General features: G+C 36.3%; 1 protein-coding gene across 19 annotated transcripts in view; it reads right to left on the reverse strand.

Annotated features, from left to right (window-relative positions):
- Positions 1–11,723: 11,723 nt before the first annotated feature.
- The window catches only part of LOC131229799 (OVARIAN TUMOR DOMAIN-containing deubiquitinating enzyme 7), a 106,422-nt gene continuing 104,913 nt past the window's right edge, over positions 11,724–13,232 (reverse strand). For 15 of the 19 annotated variants that reach the window (XM_058225826.1, XM_058225821.1, XM_058225822.1 and 12 more), the window contains one exon: positions 13,013–13,143. Coding sequence is in view for 2 of the 19 variants with exons in the window: in XM_058225824.1 (XP_058081807.1) it covers positions 13,014–13,143 (130 nt within the window). In the remaining 17 variants the exon portion in view is untranslated. Of the gene's footprint in view, positions 12,286–12,999; positions 13,144–13,232 lie in introns of those variants that run through there. The other 4 variants (XM_058225825.1, XM_058225824.1, XM_058225819.1 and 1 more) reach the window with 4 other exon arrangements.

Consider the following 13,232-nt stretch of genomic DNA (forward strand, 5'->3'; position numbering starts at 1 on the left):
CTAAAAGTTCATCCTTATAGCACTTGGACCACTCTTCAAAGAACTGAGAGTAGTGCCAATGTCAAGGCTTTAAATACAATCACTTGAGCACTATCACCAGATGAATTCAAATAAATTATATCTTGTGATACTGCAAAATAAGCCTGGGATATCCTAGAAATGACACACGAGGGTACGACTACTGTCAAGAAATCTAAGCTACAAATCCTCACCACTAGGTTTGAGGAAATACGTATGGAAGAAAGTGAAACATTCATAAACTTCTATACTAAGTTGAATGACATAGTCAACTCTATGAGGGGTCTTGGAGATAGCATCCCAGAAAGCAAAGTCTGTGTAAAGATACTACGCTCACTACTTGAAAGGTTCAATTCGAAAGTCACGGCCATTCAGGAACTTCGTGATACAGACCATATGCAGGCTGAAGAACTGGTTAGTTTTTTACAAACCTACGAGTTAAACTTTAAAGCTCCAAAAGGTAAATCTATCGCTTTTAAATCTTCTAAAAGTATTTCTCATGAAAATAATAATTCTGATTTAGACACTTCTGAAGATGACATGACCCTTTTAGTTAAAAAGTTTTATAAGATTTTCAAAAGTAAAAAAAGGGTTGATGTTCAAAAACCTGTTGAAAAGAAAAGATCAAGATCTAAAAATTGAAAATCTTTAAAAGACAGCCAATGCTACAACTGCCATAAATATGGGCATCTAGCAAACAAATGTCCTGAAAAGGACAAACCTAAAAAGAAAGGTATGTTGGCCACATGGGATGAATCTTCCTGCTCTGAAGCCTCTTCTGAGTTAGAAGACTCTGAAACCGAGTCGGGTAATGATGTTAAAGCCCTAATGACTCTATCCAAGTTCACTTTCTCAGATAATAATACAACCAGTGAAGAAAATCTGGAAGTGATCATGAAAATGAAGAAGATCTTCAGGATGCTTATAATGCCCTATACAGAGAAAGTTGTAAAATAGTTGTTAAATTAAAATTACAGAAAGAAAAGTTTTTAAAATTGAAAGAGAATTTTGATAATCTAGTTTTGGAAAAATCACACCTTTTAGATTGCTTTGGAAAAATTAAGTGTGACTTAGATTTCATGGAAAAACTAAGTGTGACTTAGATTTCAAAACGTCGCAAATTGAAAACTTAAAATTTGAAAATGAAAATCTAAAACTAGAAGTCTCTTCACTTTTGAGTTTGAAGGACACATGAAGGTATGCCCAGGGTGACCCTAAATTAGAAAAACTTCTATCGGTATCTAGAAAATGTGGTGATCGATCTGGATTGGGCTATGATAAAAATACTCCTCCCAAATATAGGAATACTCCTAAATTTGTCAAAGGAGAGTCTTCTAATTCAAAAGGAAAAAGTCTGAATTAAAATATTTCTAAAACGACTGAAACTTTTTAGTCTTTAAATCCTAAAAAGAACCATATCAACTATAAAAACCAGAACCGTAATCATTTAGCTGAGAAAATTGTAGACTTGCTTAAGGAGCTCTTAAAATCTAACTCAGTGGGTAGGACGTACAACAATTATAAACAGAAGAAGACCAATTATGCTCCTAAACCCAAAACTGTAATGAAATGGGTCCCCAAGGTTGTTTGTTTGGTTGCCCACACTACATTCAAAGCCACGAGTCATTCAAAGTGGTACCTGGATAGTGGTTGCTCCAGACATATGTCAGGTGACAAAAGTCTATTCACCAGTCTTAAAGACATGACTGATGGTTTAGTCACATTTAGTGATGGTAGCAACTGCAAGATTGTTGGCTAAGGTACGGTTCAACTCCCTAACCTCCCTCTTTTTGAGAATGTTTTATATGTAGAAGGTTTAAAACATAATTTACTAAGCATTTCTCAAATTTGCGATAATAATCAGTGTAAAATTTTCAAACCAAAAGTGTGAAATCTTAAATAAGAATAGTTCTGTAATATTAACTGGTCATAGAACTTCTGAGAACTGCTATATAGTTAGTGACTCAAGCTCATCTAAGCTATCGTGTTACATGGTCCATACTGATGAGACCGAATTATGGCATAAGCACCTAGGACATGTACACTACCGCAACTTGTATAGATTGAACAAAAGTGATTTGGTAAGAGGTCTACCCAAAATAAAGAAAGTGGATAAGATATGTGGCGAGTGCCAGATTGGTAAACAAACCAGGAGTGTTCACAAAAAGATAAACTCCAATGCCACATCTAAACCACTCGAACTACTCCACATGGATCTCATTGGACTAACTAGAACGGAGAGTCGAGGCGGCAAGAAGTATATTCTAGTCATTGTAAATGACTTTACCAGGTATACTTGGGTAGTCTTCTTAAGAGAGAAATCTGAAACTCTCGACGAAGTAAAAAGGGTACTTAAACGTATCCAATATGAAAAAGAGTTACAAGTTACTAAGATTCGTAGTGATCATAGGTCTGAATTTGAAAATAGCAGTTTTGAGAAATTTTGTAGTGACTAGGGAATATCACATGAATATTCTGCGCCCAAAATACCACAACAAAATGGGATAGTGGAAAGGAAAAATAGGGTGCTTCAAGAAATGACTAATGTAATGTTAAATAGTATGAAGCTTCCTAAAAATCTCTAGGCTGAAGCTGTAAATACTACTTGTTATATAATTAACCGTGTTTACATTAGAAAATCAAATAATAAAACGACTTATGAGATGTGGTTTGATAAAAAGTCTTCTGTCAAATACTTTCGAGTTTTCGGCAGTAAATGCTATATCTTACGTGATCGAGAACAGCTGAGTAAATTTGATACCAAATGTGATGAAGGGATATTTTTAGGGTATGCTCTAAATAGTCGAGCATATCGGGTACTTAACAAGAGGACGGTGTAATACAAGAATCTATTAATGTGGTCATTGATGATCATTTGAATACACCTATCTTAAGTTCAGAAGATGATGAAGTTATTCAAATTGATAAACTGGACTCTTTATCTAATCAAAATAACACTGAACTACGATCAAATAAAGATCATCCTACTGATCAAATCCTTGAAAATCCCCTCACTGGTGAACGCACTCATAAATAATTAGAAAATATGTGTAACTACGTGTGTTTTACATCTCAGATGGAACCAGCTAACGTAAAAGAAACCCTTACTGATGAAAACTGGATTGTAGCTATGCAAGAATAGCTCAATCAGTTTGTAAAAAATGATGTTTGGTATTTAATTATAAGACCAACTGATAAACATATTATTGGAACAAAATGGATTTTTAAGAATAAGTCTGATGAACTTGGTAACATAATTAGAAACAAGGCTAGGTTGGTTGTACAAGGGTATACTCAAATTGAGGGTATTGATTATGATGAAACCTTTGCCCCAGTAGCTCGTCTTGAATCAATTAGATTGTTTATATCTATTGCGTATTTTAAAAAATTCAAAATATATCAAATGGATGTTAAGAGTGCATTTTTAAATGGTGATTTGCATGAAGAAGTATACGTTGAACAACCAAAGGCTTTTGAAGACCCTAAGCATGCTAATCATGTTTATCGCTTAAAAAAGACACTATGGATTGAAACAAGCTCCCATGGCATAGTACGAGAAATTCACTAAATTCTTATTAAATCATGAGTTTGTAATGGGGAGTGTAGATAAAACATTATTTGTTAAGAAACATAAAGATCATATTTTAATTATGCAAATCTATGTTGATAACATTATCTATGGATCTACCTGTGCTAACATGTCTGTTGAGTTTGCAGATCTTATGAAATCCAAATTCGAAATGAGCATGGTTGGAGAACTAAATTATTTCCTAGGGTTGCAAGCTAAACAGCTTCCTAATGGATTCTTCATCTCTCAAACCAAATATGCTCTGAACTTAGTTAAAAGGTTCAGATTTGAGAGTGGGAAGAATTTTGATACTCCAATGAGTACCACTCTAAAAATCTCTACGGATTCAACAGGTAAGAGTGTGGATCCTAAGTTGTATCGCAGTATGATAGGAAGTTTACTTTATTTAACTGCAAATCGACTTGATATTGCTTTTAGCGTTGGCATTTGTTCCCACTTGATTGCTGTTAAGCGAATTTTGCGATATGTCGCTAGTTTAACTAATCTTGGTCTCTGGTATCCACATGATACTAGTGTGCAATTAGCTGGTTACACGTATGCTGATTGTGCTGGTAACATTGATGATCGTAAATCAACCAGTGGTGGTTGTTTCTATGTCGGAAACTGTCTAATTTCCTGATTAAGTAAGAAACAAAGTTCTGTATCGCTCTCTACTGCTGAGGCTAAATATATTGCTGCAGGTAATCCATGCACTCAGCTAGTATAGATGAAGAGAATGCTAAGCGATTATAGAATTGCGCAAGAATCTATAATGTTATATTGTGATAACACAAGCGCAATTAATATTTCCAAAAATCCTATTCAGCATTCACGAACAAAGCATATTGACATTAGGTATCATTATATTCGTGAATTGGTGGAAGAAAAGATAATTTCATTAGAATATATTCAGACTGAGAAACAACTAGCTGATGTATTTACAAAACCGCTCGACAAAAATCGATTTTCAAAATTGAAAATTGATCTTGGTATGTGCAATATGAACTGATGATTTGTGCTCGTTTGTATCATAATGTATGTATATATTATTTTGCATTTAAAAAAAAAATTAAATATATGTAAAATTGCACATTTTTTGTGTTACACGACCAGTCGAGTACACACTCGACCAGTCGTGGCACGATCGGTCGAGTATGTACACGACCAGTTGTGAAACACGTGAATTAAGTTTTTATTTGGGGAAAAGTGATTTTTCTTCATTTCTTTCTTCTTCTCCATCAAGCCCAACCACGACCGGTCGAACCCATCTCCAATTACTCTCCGGTTAGTGCTTCATTTTTTATTTCCTTGTGTATTTAAGTTCATTGATTATCCTTGATCTTGATTTTGCTTCTTGTTTCAAGATTTATGGTGGTTTGAAAGTGTTTTGTCCTTAAAATCTGACTTGCTTGGAATCCTTTCATTCCTTTCTGCAAACCTTTGTTTTTTTGTTTTTTTGTTGCAATGGAAGGACGAAATAGGAAGAGAACCACTCGCGGTCCCTCTTCTTCCTATTCTGCACCCACTACCGTGCGTCACCTTCGGCCTCCCAAAGAGGATCCCGAGAGTATGCAGGATTTGTCTTAGAAATGTTATTATTGAGCGTGTTGTCCTTGTTGATCATATTGATCGCTTCAATATTGTCCTTCTCCTTCATACTGTAGGTTGGGAAAACATACTATCTTAAGGCGGTCCTGCATACCAATTCATTGCGCAGGGTATGTACGCTTGCATTACTGAGTTCTCTCAAGATGATTTGACATTTACAGTGTCAATTAGAGAAGGTCCAATTAAGGTAGACCGTTATTTGATTTCAGCAACCTTGAATATACCTGTTGTTGATAACGGTGTACCCATATCCACTTTACAAGCTAGACCTTCTGAAAATACTAAACAATTGATTGCGAGAGTTCTCTGTAACATGAATGCAAAATGGAACAGCGGTACTAGCTCAGTTCCAAATATATGTTGCCCAGATACAGAGTCTTGCATCGAATTTTTATTTCGAATGTTTATCCTCGCTCAGGTAGCAAGACTGAGCTGACATCTTTTATGGCCCGCATTATACATTCTGTTATAACTGGCATCCATATCTGTCTTCCTTCTCTTATCTGTCATCATATTATTCAGTTTCGTCTTCACCCTGGTCATAGCGATATTCCTTTTACTTATCTTATGACTGCCTTAGCTGATCATGCTTTGATAGCTATGCCTATTGGGGAAGGTTCTATTAATCTCCATTCATTTAACAACTCTAATATCAACAAGATGAACTTGGACTTGGCACCTGGTTAAGTTGATGGGAATGCTAGAGGAGATGAAGAAGCTGAAGAAGCTGATGCTTTACCTCGAGAAGACGTTAATATGGATGATTTATTTGATGAAGTTGAATCAAGTTTTGAGGCTGACCTTGAATATTAGCCTTCTGATTTCGCTGAGAGGTTGCATACTCTTAAGGAACAGGTGGCTCAGATTCGAGTAACCTAGGATTCTCAATTTGCTTATATGCACAAACATATGAGGCACATTAATAAGGGTTTACATCAAATTGATCCATCTATTCCTGCTCCCTCTTCAAGATCTGACTAGTTTCATTTTATTTTGGATGATATCTGTAATAACTTAATTCTAACTCTTTTCCCTATGACTGCTTGGATTATGTTGTTTAAACTCTTATCTATGAAATCAATTCAGATACTTTGTTTTATTTGATTTGGATGAGTAGTTATTAATTTTACTTGCTCTCTTATTATCTTCTTTTATCATTATTCGCTTCCTTTGTCATGTTGTGACAAAAAGGAGGAGAACATTGTTGAATGATATGAGGATAAGGATATGATGAAATGTGGCTAATATTTTTTGTTGCAGAGAATAGTGGATTAAGGGGGAGAGTTGATTATTGTGCATGATATCATAATATGTTTGTGCAATGTGTTGTTTGAATATCTATTGTGCATGTTGTAATTTTGGTTTTGTCACAAATTTGACAAAGGAGGAGATTGAAAGTGCTATGTTGATAAACCCTATGTATTGTCAAATTTTGGTGTGCCAAACCAATTCAAGTTTGTATCTTGATTTGTATCAAGCTTGTGTATCTGTTCACATGAATCTTCGACGTTCGTTCTGTTCGTGCTGAATTTATCTTGCCGATATCCACGATGAATTTACCGAGATCTTTAAACTGGAAGAAAGTGAAGACTTAGTTTTCAAGAATATTACGGTTCAAGATCTGGAACCAGAAAAGTTCAAGAACTCGAGACCTAATGTTTGGTATGTCGAGTTCAAGCTTTGAAGATCGCAAGAATTAAAGTTACTGAGGTGATTGATAGTTTGATGGTTCATATGTACTATCTCACAAGTAAGGTATGATTGACCTAAATTGACCTTAGATCATGATTAGATCATTTCATACTTTCGGTCGGTCATTTTGGTAATTTTATAAGTATAAAATTCTGTTATTTCGACTAGCCCTAGCACTGGCTCGACTAGTCCTAGAATTTCCTCGACCAGTTCAGGGTTTGTTATGAATTTTTGAAAATTTTCTGTTGGTCTACGACCAGTCCTGGAAACTGCTCAACCAGTCGTGTGAATAGTACTCGATCAGTCGTGCAGTGTTTGACTCGTTTTCTAGCGAGTAATTTGGACTCACATGACTAGTCGTGTGATGTTCATGACCAGTCGAGCAGGCCACTTGACCAGTCGTGGGACCCATAAGGCTAGTCGTGCAACTGAAAAATCTTATCGCGCCAGAATTTTTGAAAATCTGTTTGGATAAGGCCAATCGTAGCTATTCAAAGGCCAGTCATGCGAACTAATTTTTTACCTATAAATAGTGCTCAAATTTCAGTGTTTTCTATTCAATTCTTATCATTCTTAAACAATTACTCTGAGACTTATTGTTTTTATTTGGCAGTCCTATTCACCCTCCCCTCTAGGACATTTTGCTCGGCCTTTTCACTCCTCCTCCTCCTCCTCCTGATCCTCACTTGGCCACTCGCTCGACATCTGCTCAACTCGTCTCGGCATCTGCACTCGGCTACCCATCCCAGCTCTGTCACTTTCTCTCTCTCAGCACCCACCATAAAGGTAGGTTACATTCCTTTATCATTATATATATGTGTGTGTGTCTGTGTGTGTGTGTGTGTGTGTGTGTATATATATATAGATATATATATATATATATATATATATATATATATATATATATATATATATATATATATATATAATGAATGTTTGATTTCCTATTTGATTTGGGTTGGGTCCTAAGTTAGGTTAGGCGTTGGGTTGGGTGTTGGCTTGAGTCGGGTGTGGGTTGGGCATTAGGTTAGGTCGAGTTGGGAACGGACTTGACTCGACTCGAAAGCTTTAGCAAACAAGCCAAACTCCAATGTTGAGCTCGAGGGCGAGCTCGTGCTCAAGTAGGGCGCAGACGAGTCAAGCCAAGCTTGGCCCACCTTAACTCGACTCGGCTCGATGTATAGCCCTAGTTGTCAAATACATTTTCTTAGGATATTTATCTTCATAAAAGGGATATAAATATCTTGATCCTCTTACTAAAAAGCGTCATCTTTGTGGATGTTAAATTTGTGGAAGTTGCTCCATGCTTTTTTGATAGAAAGAATGAGACACATTCAATGGTTATTCTTATTCCTACTCTTGAGTATGATCAAATAGTATCTGACTTCTACATCTAACAATGCTAGAAATAATAGCTCAAAACGCCAAATTGATATAGCTTTTTTGTGACTTCTTACTTCTTAATTGGTAGAAACAACAAATTGATGTATGACTTGCCTATAATGTTTTTTTTATTTTTGGATGGTTACGATCATGCTAACTTATATGTACTATAGAATGATGTTTCGAAATCAAAATATCTTATTTTGTCGATTTACAGTATCAAAGGCCGCTCTTTCACCATGATTCTACATTCAAGAAAGGAACAACAACATAAATTATTAAAGGACCCTTGTATATTTTTTAAAGAGAAATTTCTTGACAAAAATAAATAAATAAAGGAATAAGAATGCTTCATCACTATCATGACATGGTATTACTTGGTGCACGTTGATGGCAAAGGGAAGATTGATGAGTTTTAAATAAATTTCTGATATATATATATATATATATATATATATATATTCAAATTATTTTTCTTCAGAAAATTGTAAAAAATCTTACAATTTATGATATGAGTTGTGATTTAATATGTATTCAAACCCTACTATGATTTACGATCCGATAACGATTTTGACAACATTGGAAATAAGATTGGTATCGATCACACCAAGTTAAACTTGAAAGTATATGAACAAATGAATGTTTAAAAACATATTACTTCGTAGGATACAATGACGCATGCACCTTCCACTACAAGTACTGATAATGTTCATACTCGATTACCTATTTATGATGACCCTTATTTAAAACCCGCCTTAAATTTACTTCTTCTTGTCAGAAAAGTAAAAAGACAATGTACCTCTTATCCTATTCATAAGTTTGTTTCCTATTATTCCTTGCCCTCAGCATCAATTATTTGTTTCAACTATGAAGTGTTCTTCCTCTAACATTCCTAAAAATCGAGGCTTGTATTACACTATGGTGCTAAACTATGGAGGTAATACTTCAAAAGAATCATACATGGAAGATGATTGATTTACCAATTGAGAATAATTCTGTAGATTGTCATTGAGTGTTTTTCCTCAAGTACAATATTAATATAAGTATAGCTTGCTATAAAGTCTACCTTGTAGGTAAAGGTTTTACACAAACCTTTCATGATGATTATTCCGAGACATTTGCTCTTATTATTAAAATGAACTTTGATGGGTGATTATTTCTCTTGCCACCAATTTGATTTGGTCATTGCATTAGTTGGATGTTAAGAAAGCTTTTTTTAACGGTAGTTTGACTGAAGAGATTTGAATGCTTCCTCCTCCTGGATTTGCTCAGAAGGGAAAAGAGGAGAATGATATGTCGTCTGAAGAAGGCGATATATGGGTTAAAGCAAGGTCCTTGCGCTTGGTTTGAAAAGTTTAATGGAGCCTTGATTCTAATTGATATCACTCGCATTCATTGTAATAATTTTATGTTTGTCTAGCGGCATGCAAATGAGACTATTATTATGAGTGTGCATGTGGATGGCATTATTGTTTTAAGTGATGATATGATGGGAATATCACGCGCACACGCGCATGCATGCTGTCCCTACGCACGTATGTAAGGAGAGGGAGGGCCCCACCATTGATCTGGCTCGATGACGACATCCCGGGAGGGCCTCCTAGTTAGAAGACAGAGTTTTGGTTCATTAGAGTGGACCCGATAATCAAGTAAAGCCCATCATGAAATCTCATGATCGGCGCCTACTAGTTGGCTTGATTTTATATTTTAGATTTTGATTATTTATGTTATTTAGAATATCACGAACGCTTTAAATTTCTTTGATGAGTATTTATTTTGGTTTACTTCATCACCAAGTAATAGGTTGCGCACATGGCGCGAGTTTTGGGGTATAGAGTTTTCTTATAAATATGCACCGCTTGTAGTTCTTTTGATTCATTGAAGTTTAATAAAAATTACTGCAAGTTTTTCTCTACTTTATGAGTTTTTGAGTTATGAAAAAATTCAAGTGGGTGCGAAACTCTCCCTTTTCGAAGGACTAACTACCGTGGTGCGAAGCCACATCTATCCCCATCCGCCTCCACCCTCTTCCATCCATATATCTCACCTTCTACAGCCATCCTCGCTTGAATCCATCAATTTTGTAACGGATCTTCTCCCTACAGCTAGTTTCCAGAATCTGACCCTGCAGGAGGGCTGAAACTTCGGCGGAGCACCGCGCACAGCCCGTAGCTCGGATCGCCCTAAAACTTTGGGGGTTTAGAGTCCACCCCTGGCCGACCAGGGCCAAGGAATCGGTTTCCAGGTGTGGGACCTGGTCGCAAGTACCCACTCACACTTGCGACCAGGCTAGTGCGCACGTGCGTTAGGCCCTGGCCCGCTGTCCGCTTGCAGGATTTTTCTCCCGATTCAGGTTCTCTTATTTTCCCCCGTTCATACCTATTTTCATAAACCCTAACCCTAGATTGCATTACCCTTAATTATTTACCTTTTTTTTTTTTACCCTAGGGTTCCTTAAGTTGAAATTAGTAAATCCCTTGGATTAGAGATTGATTACTGTGCATGTGTGGATGATTATTTCTTATCTTTGAGTATCGTTTTGTTCATAATTTTTATTGATCCAGTCCTAACATGTGTAGGCCTGGACCTGCATAGATTCCCCTTAATTGAATGTTTGGACTTTCATGTGGGATATTGAATTTGTGTAATTGTTTCTGAACTAACTTGATCTTAAGCTTGAAATCTCGCACATAATATTTGAATTTCATGTCCTGCATCATGATATTACTAGCATGCCAAAGCTAAAATTATATCTAAGAAAGGTGTCTGATATCAAAGATTTTAAGTTGTTAAAATACTTTCTTGAAATTGAAGTCTCTCTGGCATACTTTTGTCTCAACCGAGACTTCATGTGAGAATCTTGGTGTCAAACCTATTGATTCTCTCCATTAAAAGTTAATAAGAAGCTCTGAACATGATTCATATCTATGCCTCAATTGCAGGAGTGTAGATGTATGTGCATATGGGTCTATGATTGGGTTCATAAGTACATAATCTTGGGCCTTGGTCTTAGCATTTCCTATTTTTATCTTTATTTTTATACTTTTCTTATTTATCCCTTATCTTTCTTTATATTATTATTATTATTTTGCTTAATAAAGGTATATATGTAATTGTTCCCTTCTCCTATTGTTATAAATAAGTTAGGGATAAAAATACCAACCTTATGAGCTTTTTTTCTCTCTCAAATTTTCTCCTCTAATAGTTGCCAAGATTATAATCCTTACAAAAAAGAAGTATGATGTCTGATACATAATTATGATGACTAAAATGAGATGAGTTGGTCTTAGGCTTCTACCAAACAAGCCCTAAAGCTTTGATACCAAAATTATTCTAATACAAAAACGGATGGGGGCACATGACAAATTTCAATCTAGAAAGCTGCAAATTAGCTAAAAGAAATAAGGTAGAAGGAATAGTAGCCAGAAAAGAAAAAAGAAAAAAGAAACTTATATAGAAAAATAGCAGTATAAATGTGACTTTAGGAGGGGGGGGGGGGGGGATGCTTCATTTTAAATTGCATTGGCTTGCTAAACAAGTTTCTTTAACAAAAAAGGAAACTTACCACTAACTTGAACAAAAATTAGGAAACAAACTTGGTATATATGCTAATCCATGAGTTTACAGATGAACAATACAACACACGGGTGGTGTTGAAATCTGAGTGGATGACAGTGGCCAACCAGTCTAATCTGATCTCCTATGGGGCCAACAATTTGATCCAATTAGCCCACCCCCTCGATATGAGAGGCGGCAGTAATGATGATTGCATCACACGCATTCGCTCAGGATCATATCCGAGTCCTCGTTGATAACAACCACTGCCATGTGTGCAACAGACAAGCAATTTTGTCAACCAGTTCACCCGCCTGGAAAACTGAGGTTGGTCTACTACAGCACTTATGTTGACCAGTAAGCATTGAGGGATCAGAGGCCACAACAACAATTCTGAAAGATTGATTCAATTCCAATCCAATTGATGTGTCTCTCCAATGGCAACAAAGAGAATGCATTTTCTGTAAAACAAAGATCACTATAAGATCATTCACATTTTGAATTATGATAACTTAGTGCATTGAGTTACAGCCTATTTGACGGTGAATCCCGGTTTCTTCGAATTTTTTTCCCTAGATGGAAAGGAATCCAACAAGTTGAGGGAGTAGCTGTGACGTTAAAAGTTGCCCATTTAAAATTCCTTCTAAGAGCCTGTGGTAGATGCCCAAAAATGCATTCATCATAGTTAAAATGTAATTACGCATTAGAGATCGTATTTCTTTTTCACAAGGATTAACAATAATCTTGATAACCAACAATCAAGTTATCTAATGCATAACTATGATGAACTAAAATGAGATGAGTTCATTTTTAGGCATATACCAAATGGGCCTTCAATTTTTTATACCACCCAAAAGAAAGGGATGGGGGCTCAATTGGACCCACCCCCATCTGAACCATGGGGTTTTTGACTTGGTGACTCGTCCTGGCTTGTTTGGGTTCAACTTGCAACTCACCTGAGTTGGGGGTAAATCAGCCAAACTTGCCCAAGTGGGTGATTCATGGTACTGACCCAACCGGTCCTGACCAAGTCTGAGTCGACTTGGACAAGTCGGGTACGACTTGGACGAATCAGCAATCCATGATCCGAAAAGGTCATTAATGTGCATAAATGTCAATGCAGATTGGTGCAATCCGGTGGCATTAATAACACCTCAAACTTGCACTGATAATACCTCCAATTGATCTCTCAGATACAAAGTGCCCCCATGTCCGGCGGATCTGCTTTAGGACCTTGAGAAGGTGCACTCTTCGCCGGTCCACCAACTCTGTTCTGCTTTCTCCCCTTCTTACCCTTGCTAATGGTAACTTCCTTTCTACTGATATTCAAAATTTCAAAAACAAGTTGTATTTCTATTAATCTAAATGGAAAGAAGTACATAATCAAATAAAGAGAGCAATTGTGGCA

This window comes from Magnolia sinica, chromosome 16 (assembly GCF_029962835.1).
Source record: "Magnolia sinica isolate HGM2019 chromosome 16, MsV1, whole genome shotgun sequence".
NCBI lineage: Eukaryota > Viridiplantae > Streptophyta > Magnoliopsida > Magnoliales > Magnoliaceae > Magnolia > Magnolia sinica.